The sequence below is a fragment of the Sparus aurata genome, chromosome 4 (assembly GCF_900880675.1).
Source record: "Sparus aurata chromosome 4, fSpaAur1.1, whole genome shotgun sequence".
Taxonomy (NCBI): domain Eukaryota; kingdom Metazoa; phylum Chordata; class Actinopteri; order Spariformes; family Sparidae; genus Sparus; species Sparus aurata.
The window spans coordinates 39,769,823-39,784,153 of NC_044190.1; the positions used below are offsets into that span (position 1 = coordinate 39,769,823).

At 43.4% G+C, this 14,331-nt stretch overlaps 1 protein-coding gene across 2 annotated transcripts; it reads right to left on the reverse strand.

The window, feature by feature from the left end:
- Positions 1-120: 120 nt before the first annotated feature.
- Positions 121-12,864, reverse strand: LOC115580676 (para-nitrobenzyl esterase-like). Of its 2 annotated transcripts, none has more exons than XM_030415255.1 (11): positions 12,758-12,864; positions 12,160-12,339; positions 11,254-11,524; positions 10,716-11,136; positions 9,138-9,245; positions 8,132-8,328; positions 6,039-6,238; positions 5,903-5,961; positions 3,847-4,014; positions 2,459-2,686; positions 121-2,347 (listed from the first exon to the last, which is right to left on the reverse strand). In XM_030415255.1, the coding sequence occupies exons 3-11, from the start codon at positions 11,515-11,517 to the stop codon at positions 2,205-2,207; spliced, it is 1,788 nt and encodes a 595-aa protein (XP_030271115.1). In that variant the 5' UTR covers positions 11,518-11,524; positions 12,160-12,339; positions 12,758-12,864; the 3' UTR covers positions 121-2,204. The 2 variants fall into 2 exon arrangements, with proteins under 2 accessions (XP_030271115.1, XP_030271116.1); XM_030415256.1 differs by lacking the exon at positions 12,758-12,864 and adding an exon at positions 12,656-12,689.
- Between the last annotated feature and the right edge of the window lie 1,467 nt (positions 12,865-14,331).

Genomic DNA, 14,331 nt, shown 5'->3' on the forward strand with positions numbered 1-14,331 from the left:
GATGAAGATTTATGGTTCTGTGTCCAGTGACAGAAGTAATCTGACAGAAATACTTTGTTACAAGGAATAGTTCTGTTAAAGTACAAAAATCACTTGCATCAAAATAAGAATGACACGAAGAATCGTTCATGTGAAGTTTATTGAGCGAATAAAGTGAACAAGTTTCAGTTCATCAGCACCCAACAAGTCAAACATACTGACTGCTGGTGAACCTTCAAACACTAAACATGAATAAACTGAGTGCGATAAAAAAACACTGAAACACTGCTAAAAGCTTCAGAAACAAACAAACGTGACTGCTGTGAAATAAAACGCAACACGTTCACAGGAAAAGTGCAAAAGCCTGCGTGGCCGAGCGTCGCGGTGATGAATGATCAGTGCAGACAGCTTCACAAAAACACACGTTTTAATTCACAGATTCAACAAATCGTCTCACTTCAAATGTTTCCCTGAATTTAGATTCTCAGTCGTTGTGAAATCACCGACCCGAGAGTCCAGTTCCTCTCTGAACCGCCGAAATCCACACGAAGCAACTGCAGCTGCAGCTCACGGAGTTGTGCAAATATTTATCAACAAGTGGTTTGAAAATGAATATTTAATGACACATTTTATTTCTTACTAAGCTAATATTATATTTACACTGATGAAGCACATGTTCATTCTATTTATTTCTGCTGCTGACAGAAACTCCTCAGAAAATACAGAATAAAGCAGAGAGAAGTCTGTTCTGTGTTTCGTCTCATGGACTTCATGTCAATGGTTTAGTCAGAGGTTGGAGGTAACAAAGTACAAATACTTAGTTACTCTCCTTCAGTACATGTTTCCTGTCTGTGTACTCTGAGTATCTGTGTGACTTCTCCTCTCTACATCTGAACTTTCTCCTCCTCACAGCTTCAGAACAGCCTCGTTACTTTAGTTTGATGCATCTGAGGTGAATAATGGATTATTGTTATTTCCCAGCATCAGCAGACTGATGTGGACCTATCAGAGCACATCACGCACGGCAGACGCAGCGAGACGAGACAAAGACGTAAAAGACGTAAGAAGGCGTAAACAGACAGAGAGGGAGACTGGAATGTGGAGAAAAGGCGTGTTGGTGTCTCGTATCTGCAGAGAGTTTCTGATTTTCTCTCTTTGTTGCTGCTCGGGACGCTTTACCAACCCAACATGTGTCTATTTGACGTCCTGGGAATGAGACTCAACAATCAACTGTCTTTGTGGTGCGTTCAGGAACAGCTGGGACAAATCCTACTGATTCTACCTTTAACTTTAATAGTCTTTGAATTCTATTAATATGACGTGAGATTCAGTTAGCTTTGACCACAAATGTCCTTCAGAGGGAGACTTTTTACTCTGATACTCTGAGTACATGTCAGAGCCTGTAATCTATTACTTTACTGGAGTAAACAAGCTGAATCAGTACTTGGTTGGACTCTGGTTGGGTGTAGCAGACGGTTCAGATGGAGATGACTCATCGTGTTCGGTGACTTCGACTGAGTTTCTGCTGACGATCAAATCAATAAAAACTTACTGAATATTCCTTCAAAGTTTCTGGACGTAAACCTTTTTGTAATACTTTTTTTAATTAAGACACTTCACACTAAACTGACATAAAAAAATAAGATTCTGTCTCTTTGGTCTTTATGCTCCTTCAGTCCCAGTCTGACATTCAGTCACTTCACTGTCGTGTGGTCAGACCTCCATCTTGTTAAAGGGTCAGTTCACCCAAATCACAAAACAAGGAAAATACTGTATCATCTCCCTCTAGTGGCATGCAGCTTCAGGTGAGTTTAGTTTTCTATATTTGATTATAAAATCGTCCAGATGAAGGTTTGTGGATTATCGGGATCATTTCTAAATAAATTCCATCCACTTTCATTATACTGAGGTGAAGAAACGTCTGAAAACCTGGACGAGTAACACCAAAATCACCAGACAGAAGACGTGTTTATGTACTGTGGTGAACTGGCCCTTTAAATAAAAGCTATTTAAACACAGATATGACTGTTAATACTTCATGATAATCAAAATCAAGCAGAGAACCTATAAGCAACTTGAAACCAACAAAATGTTTCACTCACGGCGTGTTTTCAAACTCGCAGCCAATCAGACAGCTGCTGTGTGACATCACCTCAGTGTAACGAGGCTGTGGCTTTAATTAAGCTCAGTGATTAGAGGAAATGAACGCTGCCGTCGGTCCGCGCTCAGTTCATCCAGGCGTAGGCGTACAGGCCGTTCTCCTTCCACAGCCGACACTGTTCAGCTGAGTAGTTGTGGTCCACCGACAGGCGGTCGGACAGGAGAGCAGTGGCTGATGGGTATTTGGGCCATTCAGCCTCCATCTTACCTGCAAGAAAGACAAAAGAGGAGTGTCAGCAATCATTAGTTAAAGCTTTACCTTCATCCTCATTAGTCAGTACTGAGGTTGACCCATTCGAGAGGCAGGAAGTATCTGGACCTGTCTTGGCGAAGTGGACGAGGTGGCGTGTGATGAGACTCTGGAAGTTCTTGTCTTCAGCAGAGAGCGGTTTGTTCAGGATGAACTCCAGCCCTCCGAAGAACGATAAGATGTCCAGACAGTGGAAGGAGAAGCGGCTGGGGAACGACATCGGGTCGCTGGAGACGTTCACCGGGCCTGACGGTGTGTGGGTCACCACGTACCGATACACAGGACTTTTCAGGGCCGCTGCAGGCAGAGAGAGGGTCAACATGGTCAACTTAAGGTTACCTAAAGGGACAGTTCACCTGAAAACTGTAAATCCAGTCATCATCTCCTCCCTCCATGTGTTCATGGTGACACACAACACGTCAGATACATTCACTGTGGCTTTCATTCTTTTATGAGATATTAAAGAAAACACAGAATCGTCCTTTATGTTGCTTTGTTGACGTCATTCATTCAGTTCGAGAAGCTTCAGGAAACAGAATATTTAGGTTGTTCTGTTCTGAATCTTATTCATCGTCAGACCAGATCAGCTGTTATTCTAAAGAGGAAGAAAAAACGAGGCTGTGCGACGTATAAAACCCAGTGACGCGTGCGGCAGAATCACCCAGGATGCCCTGCAGTTTCCTCTCACAACAGTTAAATGTCAGTTTACTCAGAGCTTCACCGCTGACTGAGCCTAACGAGCCCCACGGGCACCAAAACCTCCACGAAGCTCCATCCTGCTGCACCGAGACTCACCGAGTGGCCGCAGCAGATCAACAGCAGGATGTGGGCTCGTGTTCGTTATCAGAATAAAACAAACTGCATCTTTTACTGTTACTCTCATGAACTACTGACCTGCCTGGAGACCGATCATCTGACCTTGGGTGTGAGCTGTTTTCATACAGCCTCCAGAACTGAAACGAAGCCCGTCTTTGTTTGTTCACACTGAGCCGAGCAGCGCCGGCATGTAGCCCCTCCAGAACCCGGTGTCACAGAACCAAATCAGACATGATGGTTCACATCATGACGCTGAGATCTGTGTGTTTTTAAAACTTGTTTCCACCCGTACAGCTTAACATGAGTCAGCGGTTTATAATCACATGGATGCTGTTATCAAGAGCTGAGACTGAGATGCTGACTCATCAAACATCCTGGAGGTGACGGTGAAGTTTTCTGCTGTAATAATAATAATTACTTCATCACCATCAGTAAACAGAAGACTCGTCTCGTTCTCACTCCTGGAGAGAGAGGCTGTTTTCAGGAAGGAGACTCGGACAGTCTGAACGCCATCACGCCGTCACAGTTACGTCTCGCCTCTGTTGCGGCTGTGTTACTATCCTCGCGGGCGGATGAGTAACGTTCACACAGACGGCGAGGCAGAATATCGCCACTACAGAGTGAGTGGGGGTGGAGTTTACCTGCAGCCCTTTCGGCCAGGTCGTTGTTGGGACAGGTGACCCTGATGTCGGACACCATGGTTGTGTAGGCCCTCTCTGGGCAGCGGTTCGTGGTGGGGCAGGGGGCGGAGGACGGGTACAGCTTCAGAGCGGCTGCTGGGAGACTCTCGTTGAAGGACTGAAGTTTCTCTGTGTGGAGGAGAGAAGAGACAGAACAGCATCGACCTGAATATGAAGCTGGAACATTTTAATTTCAGTACACTGACGTCCAAAACAGCCTCCATGTTTGAACCAGGACAGATTATTACGCTTCACTTCGATGACTTCAGGTTCTTGTCGAGTCTGGATTTAAATTTAATGACTCTGAAGACATTTTTTCATTTCTTCTAAAAGGAAACACTGTTCCCCCGGCTGAAGGCATTTTCTCAGACTCGGCCGCAGCACACGAAGTTCATTAAATATTCAGCTGCTTTCTGTGCACATCAGCTAGCATGACATGCTAACATGAACACCTGAACCAAGTGGACTCTGTGCTGCTCTAAGTGCTGCAGAGAGCCTGAGAACAGTGCAGTAATATGTAACCCTGCTCTGTGTACGGTGTCGTCCAGCATCACATCTTAAACCTGCTGGTCTAAATGTTTTTTTGTCTTTATTTATTTCTGCAGATATCTTTAACTCAACATTTCATTTTGCCTCACAGTGGAAATAAAGACTCTAAAGTCTGTCTGAAGGACTGAACTGATCATCCTGATTGTTGATGGATGCAGATCTGGGATCAGACATCATGATGAAACAGACTCTTTGTCTCCAGTGATGTGTGTTATTAGAGTCCTTACACCAGGAGAATAATAGATTAGATAGATAGATAGATAGATAGATAGATAGATAGATAGATAGATAGATAGATAGATAGATGGATAGAATTACTTTAATGATCCCAGACTGGGAAATTATTTTGTTACAGCAGTAGTGGGTCTAACAAACCTCCTCCTGTGACATCACTCAGCAGGTGGAGCACCATTATATAAGACGGATGGGTTAGCTTGTCGCCCTACGTACATTTTATTGAGTAATTTAATATTTATGTCCCTGAGATCAAGATGAGTCGTCAGAAACATGAATATGTTGAACAGGAGGAGAAAAGAGACGGATTCTGATATGTAAAACATTCTTTGACATGCATTTTTTAACATTAAAGCTCGGAATTGGTCGTTATTTTAAAAGAACATTTCTTAACAGCAATAAATTTAATGCTGTTAATGACAAATAAAGGAACATGGTCCGGTGTCTGAGTTCACAGCCGCTCAGCCTAAAAACGAGCAGCTGCAGTGACGTCCAGCAGCTAACATACAGCGTTAGCACGTTAGCCGCGGTTGTTTTATGTTTACATGATCGTGACCTTTAACAGTCGTTACCTCCACCGAGGAGGTCGCGTCTTAAAACTACTTAACAGATTTCGGGTCCCAGCCCAGAACAGACCTCATCAACTCTCAGTGCTGATTCAGATCAAAGGACAGATCCTGGATTTTATCCTCGCTTTCTGTAACATTGTGACATTTTTTGACATTTTTCCTTAATCTTCACTGAATGATGCATCTTGATGAAAACACTTCATGAGTGGCTCCGGACGAACGCCTGGAAAGAGAAGCTGGGATTTTAATTTCAAATGTCATTTTTTACTGTCTCCAGCTTTATGAGATAACTGAACACTTAACACGAGGTCACAGGTACGGTGTCTTTAAGTGTGACCGTATTTTCACTTTGCATCATCAGCTAGCTAATTAAACTGTTGCTGTTTATCTTCTTCAGCTTCAGGTGCAGTACCACCGCCCTCTGGACCGGAGCCGGGCCAACACCAACTTAATGATTCAAGCGGCCACTGAACACACGTACAGTGTGTAGTTAAGTGTGAATAAAAGTGTCTTAAATCTAATTTTGATTGAATCCAAATATGAGACACTTTAAAGAAGTGTACCATCAGAGAGGTCTGTGTGTCGATGTGGATTGTTGCTGTTGATATAATGAAGTTTGCCGTCAACCATCCACATCTGTAAATCCTTCATCAGTGTCCTGTTACCTGTCACAAACCAGCTGTAGTCCTCCCACGTCCACATGGAGATGTTCTTTGCCGCGGGGCTGCAGAGGAAACATGGAGGTCAGACTGATCACAGTAACGACTGACAGCGATGAAGCTGAACCAGGCGAGCGCTCACCTGAAGTCGACCTCCTGCTCCGTCGTCCCAATGACAAAAGGAACGTCGTTGTAATCTCCTTTCTGCTCCCAAACCTCAAAAGGTGGAGCTTGGAGGACGTAGCCGTCCACCACCGCAACCGGGCCGATGAAGCGCCCTTTGACGGGGAGGTCGACCAGGTCGTCTGCTGCCCAGGACGGGTACTCCTGCCACGGGATGGCCTGAGGACAAACAGAGACTGTGCAGTGATTAAAGCTGCTGAGGAGAAAATGGAGCTCGTGTTCAGTTCTAATAGTTTGATGTTTATGCATTTTTCTCCAGACTTTGTTGATGATGTGAGTGTGGAAGAGAATCAGAAACAGGATTCAAACAACGTTCTTTGTTTGTGTGTTTCTTCAGATCAGAAGAACATTTCACTGAGGAGGCCGACAGAGGAGACACAACAACACACACACACACACACACACACACACACACACACACACACACACACTCACACACACACACACACACTTCATATCAGCGCTGGAACTGTTATAAATATATAATCGTCTCTGTCTCACTCTAAAAGCTTCTCTTTGTGTTGCGTCTCTTTCTGTCTGGAACATGTTTTGTGATTTTTATGCACCCGGGGCCACAGAAAGGTCATATTAATAAATAATATCGATAGCTAAATAATTTAAACAAGCATAGGAAGAAATACTTTTCCTTAAACCAACAATCAGTTGACAGGAAACATTTAAACTTTTTTTATGGATTATCAGAACTGATATTCAGCATTTTTCTGATGATCGGTATTTTTTGTGACGAGCTACTAATTACTTAAATTAATTTTAAAATGCACGACTTCGTCTTCTCAACATAATCTGACTGGTTACACACAGTGATGCAGAGAGACGTGTTACATATTTGAATATCAGTGATGTCATTTGCATGTATTTTTCAAAGTTTTCTATCGAAGTTGGAAATTCCAGCATCGTGACACTGAACTGAAGTTAGTTCACATCTCTGGATATTTACATTTCAACATCAAATTTTCATTTTTAGCTGCCTGGTTCCAAACATCAGTCATCGATCTCCGTATTGATCTATAATCAATACCTGAGGAAAACATATCGCTCGTTTTCTGTTTGGTTTTTAATCTTTTCATTGGAAAATAAAGAGGTGGAGGGAAATCCTATTCATCTTTAGATAAACAAACTAAACACTACATTTCTCTCTTGGTTTATTTCCTGAAAGCAATAAATAAAAACATTTGAATAAAAGCAAATTAAACTCTCCTGTCGCTGATGTATAAGAGCAGTAACATTGAGTCTGATGAGTTCTGTAATTATCAAAGTTCTGTTCGGCACCGAATCATAAAATACATTATTCAGAAGTCGTCCTGACGTTTATGTTGAGCGAAGCTCTTTTTAAAATGACTTTTCTTCTCTGTTCAATATCTTTTATTGAATAAATCTTAATGAGGCGTCTGAGTGAAGGTGAGCAGCTCCTCTGTGAAGAGCTCAGCCTCTGGAGAAACAGAAAGTTAAAACCTTTAAATTCTTTCATTAAGTTTAGTGTCCGGCTTTCTTCATTAATGATCGCAGGAAAATTAGAAACATTCAGGTGCTCCGATATCTGGAGGTGACAAAATGATCCATCTCAGCAATTTCAAACATTTATCACGCTGTCTCATTATGTCATAAAGACGCGCTGTGAATCACAGATTTTACGGGAGTCTCTCATATTGAAGGGAATATTAAAGAGAATAACTACCGCGCGGCATTTTTGTGTTATTAGATTTTTCCAGAAGACTCGACCGCCCGTCTGCTTTCATGCGCTTTACGGGACGACTCCAGCTGAGTGGAGAGGAGGTGGAGGAGGTGGAGGAGGTGTAGGAGGTGGAGGAGGTGTAGGAGGTGTAGGAGGTGTAGGAGGTGGAGGAGGTGTAGGAGGTGTAAGAGGTGGAGGAGGTGTAGGAGGTGTAAGAGGTGGAGGAGGTGGAGGAGGTGGAGGAGGTGTAAGAGGTGGAGGAGGTGGAGGAAGTGTAAGAGGTGGAGGAGGTGGAGGAGGTGTAAGAGGTGGAGGAGGTGGAGGAGGTGGAGGAGGTGGAGGAGGTGGAGGCGTCGTACCAGCAGGACCTGTCTGATGGACAGACGTCTGAGGCAGTTCAGGTCTTTGCAGCCCGTCTTCTTCAGGAACACCAGGTTGTCGTACTCGGCTTGTTCCAGCGTGGCGTTGTAGACGTACGAGCCGCTCATGTCCACCGCCGCGTGGAAGAGACCCTTCGCCAGCGGTGACATCATCAGGGTCCACACTGATGTCCCACCTGAGACAGAGTCAGACCGTCAGAGTCCTCGTTTGGTTTTAACTCACTTTTTGAAAACTCTGGTTTATTTCTCTCCTCTGGATAATTCTCCTGAATCTGAAAACAGCAATCTTCAGTAATCAAGACAAAGAATAAAAGAATAAAGGACATGGATCTGACCTGACTACAGAACAAGGAAATATTTAAATCATAATAACAAGAAATTAGAGAAGACCGGGGCTGGAGGACGCCGACCGGCCCGACAGAATCTCTATAACTGTTTCAGATAATCTCAACTCCTGAACTCTCATCAAACATCATCAAACATCATCAAATATCATCAAATATCATCAGTGATCACTTTAAGTGTTTCTCTTGTCGTCGGATGAGGACGAGCTCATTTTTAAAGATGTATTTAAGGCTGCATGTAATCATAACTTTCATTCATTCATCATTCTATTTATTTACAAACTGACAACTCGTTTAAGCCAAATCTCCAAATACAGCTGAGAAGTCTAATTTCATTGTAATTCATCAAGTTTAAAAGTTATTTTATGTTTAGTATAATGCTTGGTTTATGTATTGATGGGCCGACGATAACGGCCTTTCACAGATATATCAGTGTCTGCGTATATGTTGTCCAACATTAATCCTTTAAAAAAAAAAAAAACTTTAAAAAGCCTTTTAAATTCTTAAGCTAGCAGCTTGATCGATTGATCGATCGATTGATTGATTGATAAGCAGACTGGAGGCAGAGTTCATTTCCAGCACAGATTTAGTCACTCCAGAAACCTGTCCTTTTGTCCTTTTTATTTTGTAATATTTTGTACCTGAGCTCTGTCCAAATATGGTGACTTTCTCAGGATCTCCTCCGAACAGGTGGATGTTCTTCTGGACCCACTTCAGAGCAGCGATCTGGTCCAGGAAGCCGTAGTTCCCTGTGAAGGTGTGCATCGATTAGAAACCTGCTTTTGATGTGGCCTTGTTGCTGCCGTCCCATTTTCTCTGTCGGAAACAGACCCAGCTCGATGTAGATGGAACTAAATTTAACTCTTTTCAAGCCGAGGGAGCGAGTAACTGGGCCACGAGATCAGGAGGATTCAAAATTAGAAATGTGAGAGCGGGCCGAGCTGAGCCCGGAAGATGAGAATGGCCATCGTGTCGCGGGAGGCTCGCTCATTTAACGGGTCGCTTCACATCAAGGTCACAGCAGCAGATCTGGATTATATAACAGAAATGATGCAGCTTGACTCACATTTTGAGTTTCACAGTGAAGGAAAAAACAAACTTTAAGAGACGGACACATTTATCAGACTCACATTAACATTCATCAAGTATTCACATCCTAATGGAAACCTATGGACTCGTACAGTTGGACTGGGAGCGCGATGTTAACACCATCAATATTTCAACAGCCTGTTTAAGTAACGGCCTCTTCGTCCATAACGACTTCTTAACCACAACACAATGAACTGAAACAATCACATTTAAGCTCTTAAAAGTTTTCTGGAGCTCGACAACGACTGGAACGACTTCCTAAACGTCTTAATCCTAATTTGTATCTGACGTGTAAAGAACTGGACCGCCTTCAACACCAAAGTACAGAGGACTGAAACCAACAAAATAAAAAATACAAACTGAGAGAAATGCTTCAATAAATAAATGCGTTTGCCATTAAAATGCACCAAAAAGAACTCTTCCCCACTGTTCTTACATCCCCGCGAGTTCTCAGTTAATCTGTACGACGGCATGAATGAAAACATGTGATCTATTTTCAAATGCCAGGTGCGGAGTTCATGTGCTGTATCGAAGGCAACTGGACGTGTTTCAGTTTCTTTAAGATGTTTCACCTCTCATCAATGAGGCTTCTTCAGTTCTAACTAACTGGAGTGGAGTCACAGGGTTTTAAACTGTGTGTTAAACAGAGTTGTTAAGGACACGTGTGAGCTCTGAGCTCCAGAGTCATCAGGACTACTTGTGAAACGTCTTCAAGAAACTGAAACACGTCCAGTTGCCTGCGATACAGCACTTAGAATAAATGGTAAACAGACTTGGAAATGGAAAAGCTCCTGGCAGCAAACTGTAGCATGAAATAGCTGCTAGCTACTTTAGCTTAAAAAGACCTGAAGTTGGTCTGTTTGTGTAGGAGGGCAGGAGTGGAATGTTGTTGCAGTTGTTCGGTAGATGAAGACAAACGTAATTTGGCTGTTCAAGGTTTAAAAACAGGCCTCATCATGTTGTTTCTTCAGGTGTATTTTGGCTCAAACAGAGGGATGTTTGTGTCTCAGGCATCAGTTTGTGATGTTTGCTCACCTCACTTCAACTTCACCTCACAGCAGTGTTTACATCATCCGTCTCCAGTACAACTGACCTGAGATCAACCCCAGCAGAGCTCCTCTCTGACTGACCTGAGGTGTTTTTCGGAGAACCTTCCCTCAGCAGCTCCAGCGCCAGGAAGCCGAAGGCGTTGAGTCTGTAGTTGAAGCTGACGTAAACCACTCCTGTGTCAGCTGCGAGCTGCTCTGTGGGCGCGTAGCCCTGCTCTCCTCCACTGAGCATGTGCAGGTATCCTCCGTGGATCCAGACCATGACGGGCAGTTTGGCATCGGGCTGCAGCGTGGGCGTCCACACGTTGATGAAGAGGCAGTCCTCCTGGCCCATCACCCTCCCCGTGCTCAACAGCGGACGCACCTGAGGGCACATGCTGCGGAAGCGGCCCGCGTCCATCACCACGCTCCTGCACACCGGCTCGGCCGGAGGGGCCCAACGCAGGGTACCAACGGGCGGAGCGGCGTAGGGCATGCCTTTAAAGGAGTAGGCCCCATTATTCTGTAAGAGAAGGATTCAACAGTGACGTTGGAGCTCCATCAGCTCCCTGCAGAGAAAGACGAAGTGACAGACAGCTCATGAAATAAACCTGGAGTCACGTTAACAGTCTGAACTCACGTGTCTTCCTCTGAACTCGCCGCAGTGAGTCGTCACCTGGGCGACGCCCGGCGGCAGCGTCTGGGCCACGTAGCCCAGGTAGGTGGCGAGAGAGAGCAGAGCGAGCACGCTGAGGCAGATGAGGAAGATGCAGCGTCTGGAGAGCACCAGGAGGGGGTTGATGTAGTGCCTGTGACGGACGTACTGCAGCTCCTCCTCGCCCTCCTCCTGCACCAGGTAGCGGTACTCCGTCCTCTCTGGGACCTCGAACGCATCCTCATTCATCTTCTCTCTGACACACAGGAACAGAAAACTCAAGTTCAACATCTGATCTGATTTGAATGCAAGGAAATTTTTCAACCCAGTGTGCTGGTAGATTTTCTATACAAGTTAAAAATGGTTGCCATATTTTGTAAAAAGTCTTACTTCTTTTCTGCATCCAATAAGTTATTTTGAATTAGTAAAGTTCCCTAGTAAACAGATTTTAGGGTCCAGTGCAGGAGGTTTAATAGTATCAGCCTACCTCGCATTCAAAGTAGCAACAACCTGACAAACAGGCTGAAAACACGTGATTGTTCTCACGTCTGTTTATCAGAAGTCTCTTTATGTTGATGTTGTGTCAACGTACAAAGAGTGATCCCTACAACACTGTCACAACACTGATATCCACAATTATATTGCAATATTTGATTTTACTATCCAGTCCTCGCATTTCTGAAGCTTCAGGTGAGACTTCAAATGTTCTGTTAAATATCATGCATCATAATGGAGTCAGAAAACACTGTCAAATCATAATAATCATAACAATATTGTAATATCCAAGTAGGAGTAATATATACAATTAGATATGTATATGTGTAAAACACATGCATATCATCAACAAAAGTATTGCAGTTAGATGAAACTCGAGTGAAAACACTTGTTTACTTCAGTGCTTCAGTCCAGACTCAGTCCAAGGATGTGAGTACTTCCTCCACCACTGGACAGAGTTGTGTTCTCACTGTTGTGTTCTCACTGTTGTGTTCACAGAGTTGTGTTGTGTAATTCTGGGCCAGGACACGCGCGCGCACATGCACGTTTCCCCCCCAAAAAAGGAAGCAGGAAAATCTGTGTGGAACAATCAGAGGAAACGATCAGAGGAGAGTCCGACTGCAGTTAAAGTGAATATTAATATCATAATACACGATTCTTCTTTGCACACAACGTGTTGTTATTACTATTCGTGTTATAGAAGATAACATCAGTCTGTTGACAGTCACACGGCCGACAGCGTCACTAACTGAAAACTGTCCGAATAAACTCAACACACCAGACTCCGTTCATAAAACACTCATTTTTACTGCTTTAACGAGCGTCGAGCATCTTTCATGGTTTCAGCCCCAAACAAAAACTTCTCCTGCAATTTTCTTTAAAAATACTAAACCTTCGTCCAGCTCACTTCAGCCTGCTGCAGAACCACACACACACACACACACACACACGCACACACACACACACACACACACACACACAGTCAGTTACTCACCATGTCCTGTAAAAACAACACATGGAAGAAGAAAGTGCCCAAAACTAAAGTTGACGCATTTAGTTTGCAGTCTGGGCGGAGCGCAGTGCGCATGCCCTCAATCTGATCTGCCACAATTAAAGGGACAGTACACTAATCTGCCAGCTGAGGAGGAACAACTCAGACCCGTTACTTCCGATAAAGCACAAAACTCCTGCAGTGAAATGTTACTTGAGTAAAATTATGTAATTATAAGCAGAAAAACGTCCCCTGTAATTGTTCAGATATTTTATCTGATCTCATTTGATGATTGTGCCTCATGTATTTATGTAAATGATCAACCAATAAGACTCGTAACCTCAGTATCACCAGATTCCCTTTGCAAATTGCACAATTATGAAAGTTGTTGAGTTTAGACAAACTTTATACACATTGTGAAACGTTATCTAGACAGATTGTAAGTCATTGTGTCCTTGTTGTAAATTCAGCATTAAATCTTTCAGCTGAAGTTGTTTGTCTCCTTGTAAAAAGTGTCAGTTTGTGGCAGCATGTCTGTACCAGCCTGTCTGCTTCTGTGTCTAAAGTGCTAAAGTCTTACCTGCCAACATTGATCAGCTGTTTGAACACACTGTTTACACTGATTTCACCATTTACACTCCATTTATGAAAGAAGAAACATGTTATTGATCTAAACATGTCACATGTTACAAAGACACTAAACAGTAACAATATAGGCTACTTCTTTGTCCCCGTGGAGAAAGTCCCCAGACTTCCTTTAAAAAACACTCAAATTAGTGAGTTGTTGAGTTGGAGACACTTTATAAACTTTGTGAAACTCTGTCTTTGACCAATTCCTCATTATTCATTCCTTCTTGTTAATTCAGCAGATGTTCTACATGAACTTCCTTCTGTCTTAGTGTAGAAACACAGAGTCTGTTTGTCCCAGTGACCTGTATATTTTCATATAAAGTGGGGAAGTGAGATCAAAAGTGGTCACTCAAGATTCATATTTTCAGTCTAGATGTGATCAGGGAAGAGGATATATCGGCTCTGATGTCGACGCTGGTTTGGTTTGTAAATTACATTTGTTGACATAAAGTAACATACAGTAGAACAACGACTTCTAATTTGATGGATTGTTTTAAATCAACTCACTGATTAATAACGTCTTCAGTTGAAACTATATGAGCGACAACACAAACTCTGCTCCGTCTGCTTTTCTAACAGCTTGAGGTGTTTTCACGTCTCATTTAACGACGGAGCAGAAAGCCTCACCTGGCTCATTGCTCAATTATCTACCTTTAGTCTGTTGTTTACCACAATCAATGAAAGCATCCATAATGAGCTCTGAGACCTTGGAAGTGGCTCTGTCACCGCCGGCCTTACAGAAACCACATTAGTTAAAGTCAATGAGGGTCGATGGCGAGGACGGCCCGCTGCTCACAGTTAAATGTTTCCACTAATTGTTTGATCAAAACGATTGACTGAGAGTCCTGCGGGGCTCAGTTTGTGCCCCGTCAGCCATTTTCCTCTTCAACCTGCATCGAATGAGAACAGAAGCAGCGATGTCTGTAAATATTTTAATCACAAAGGGA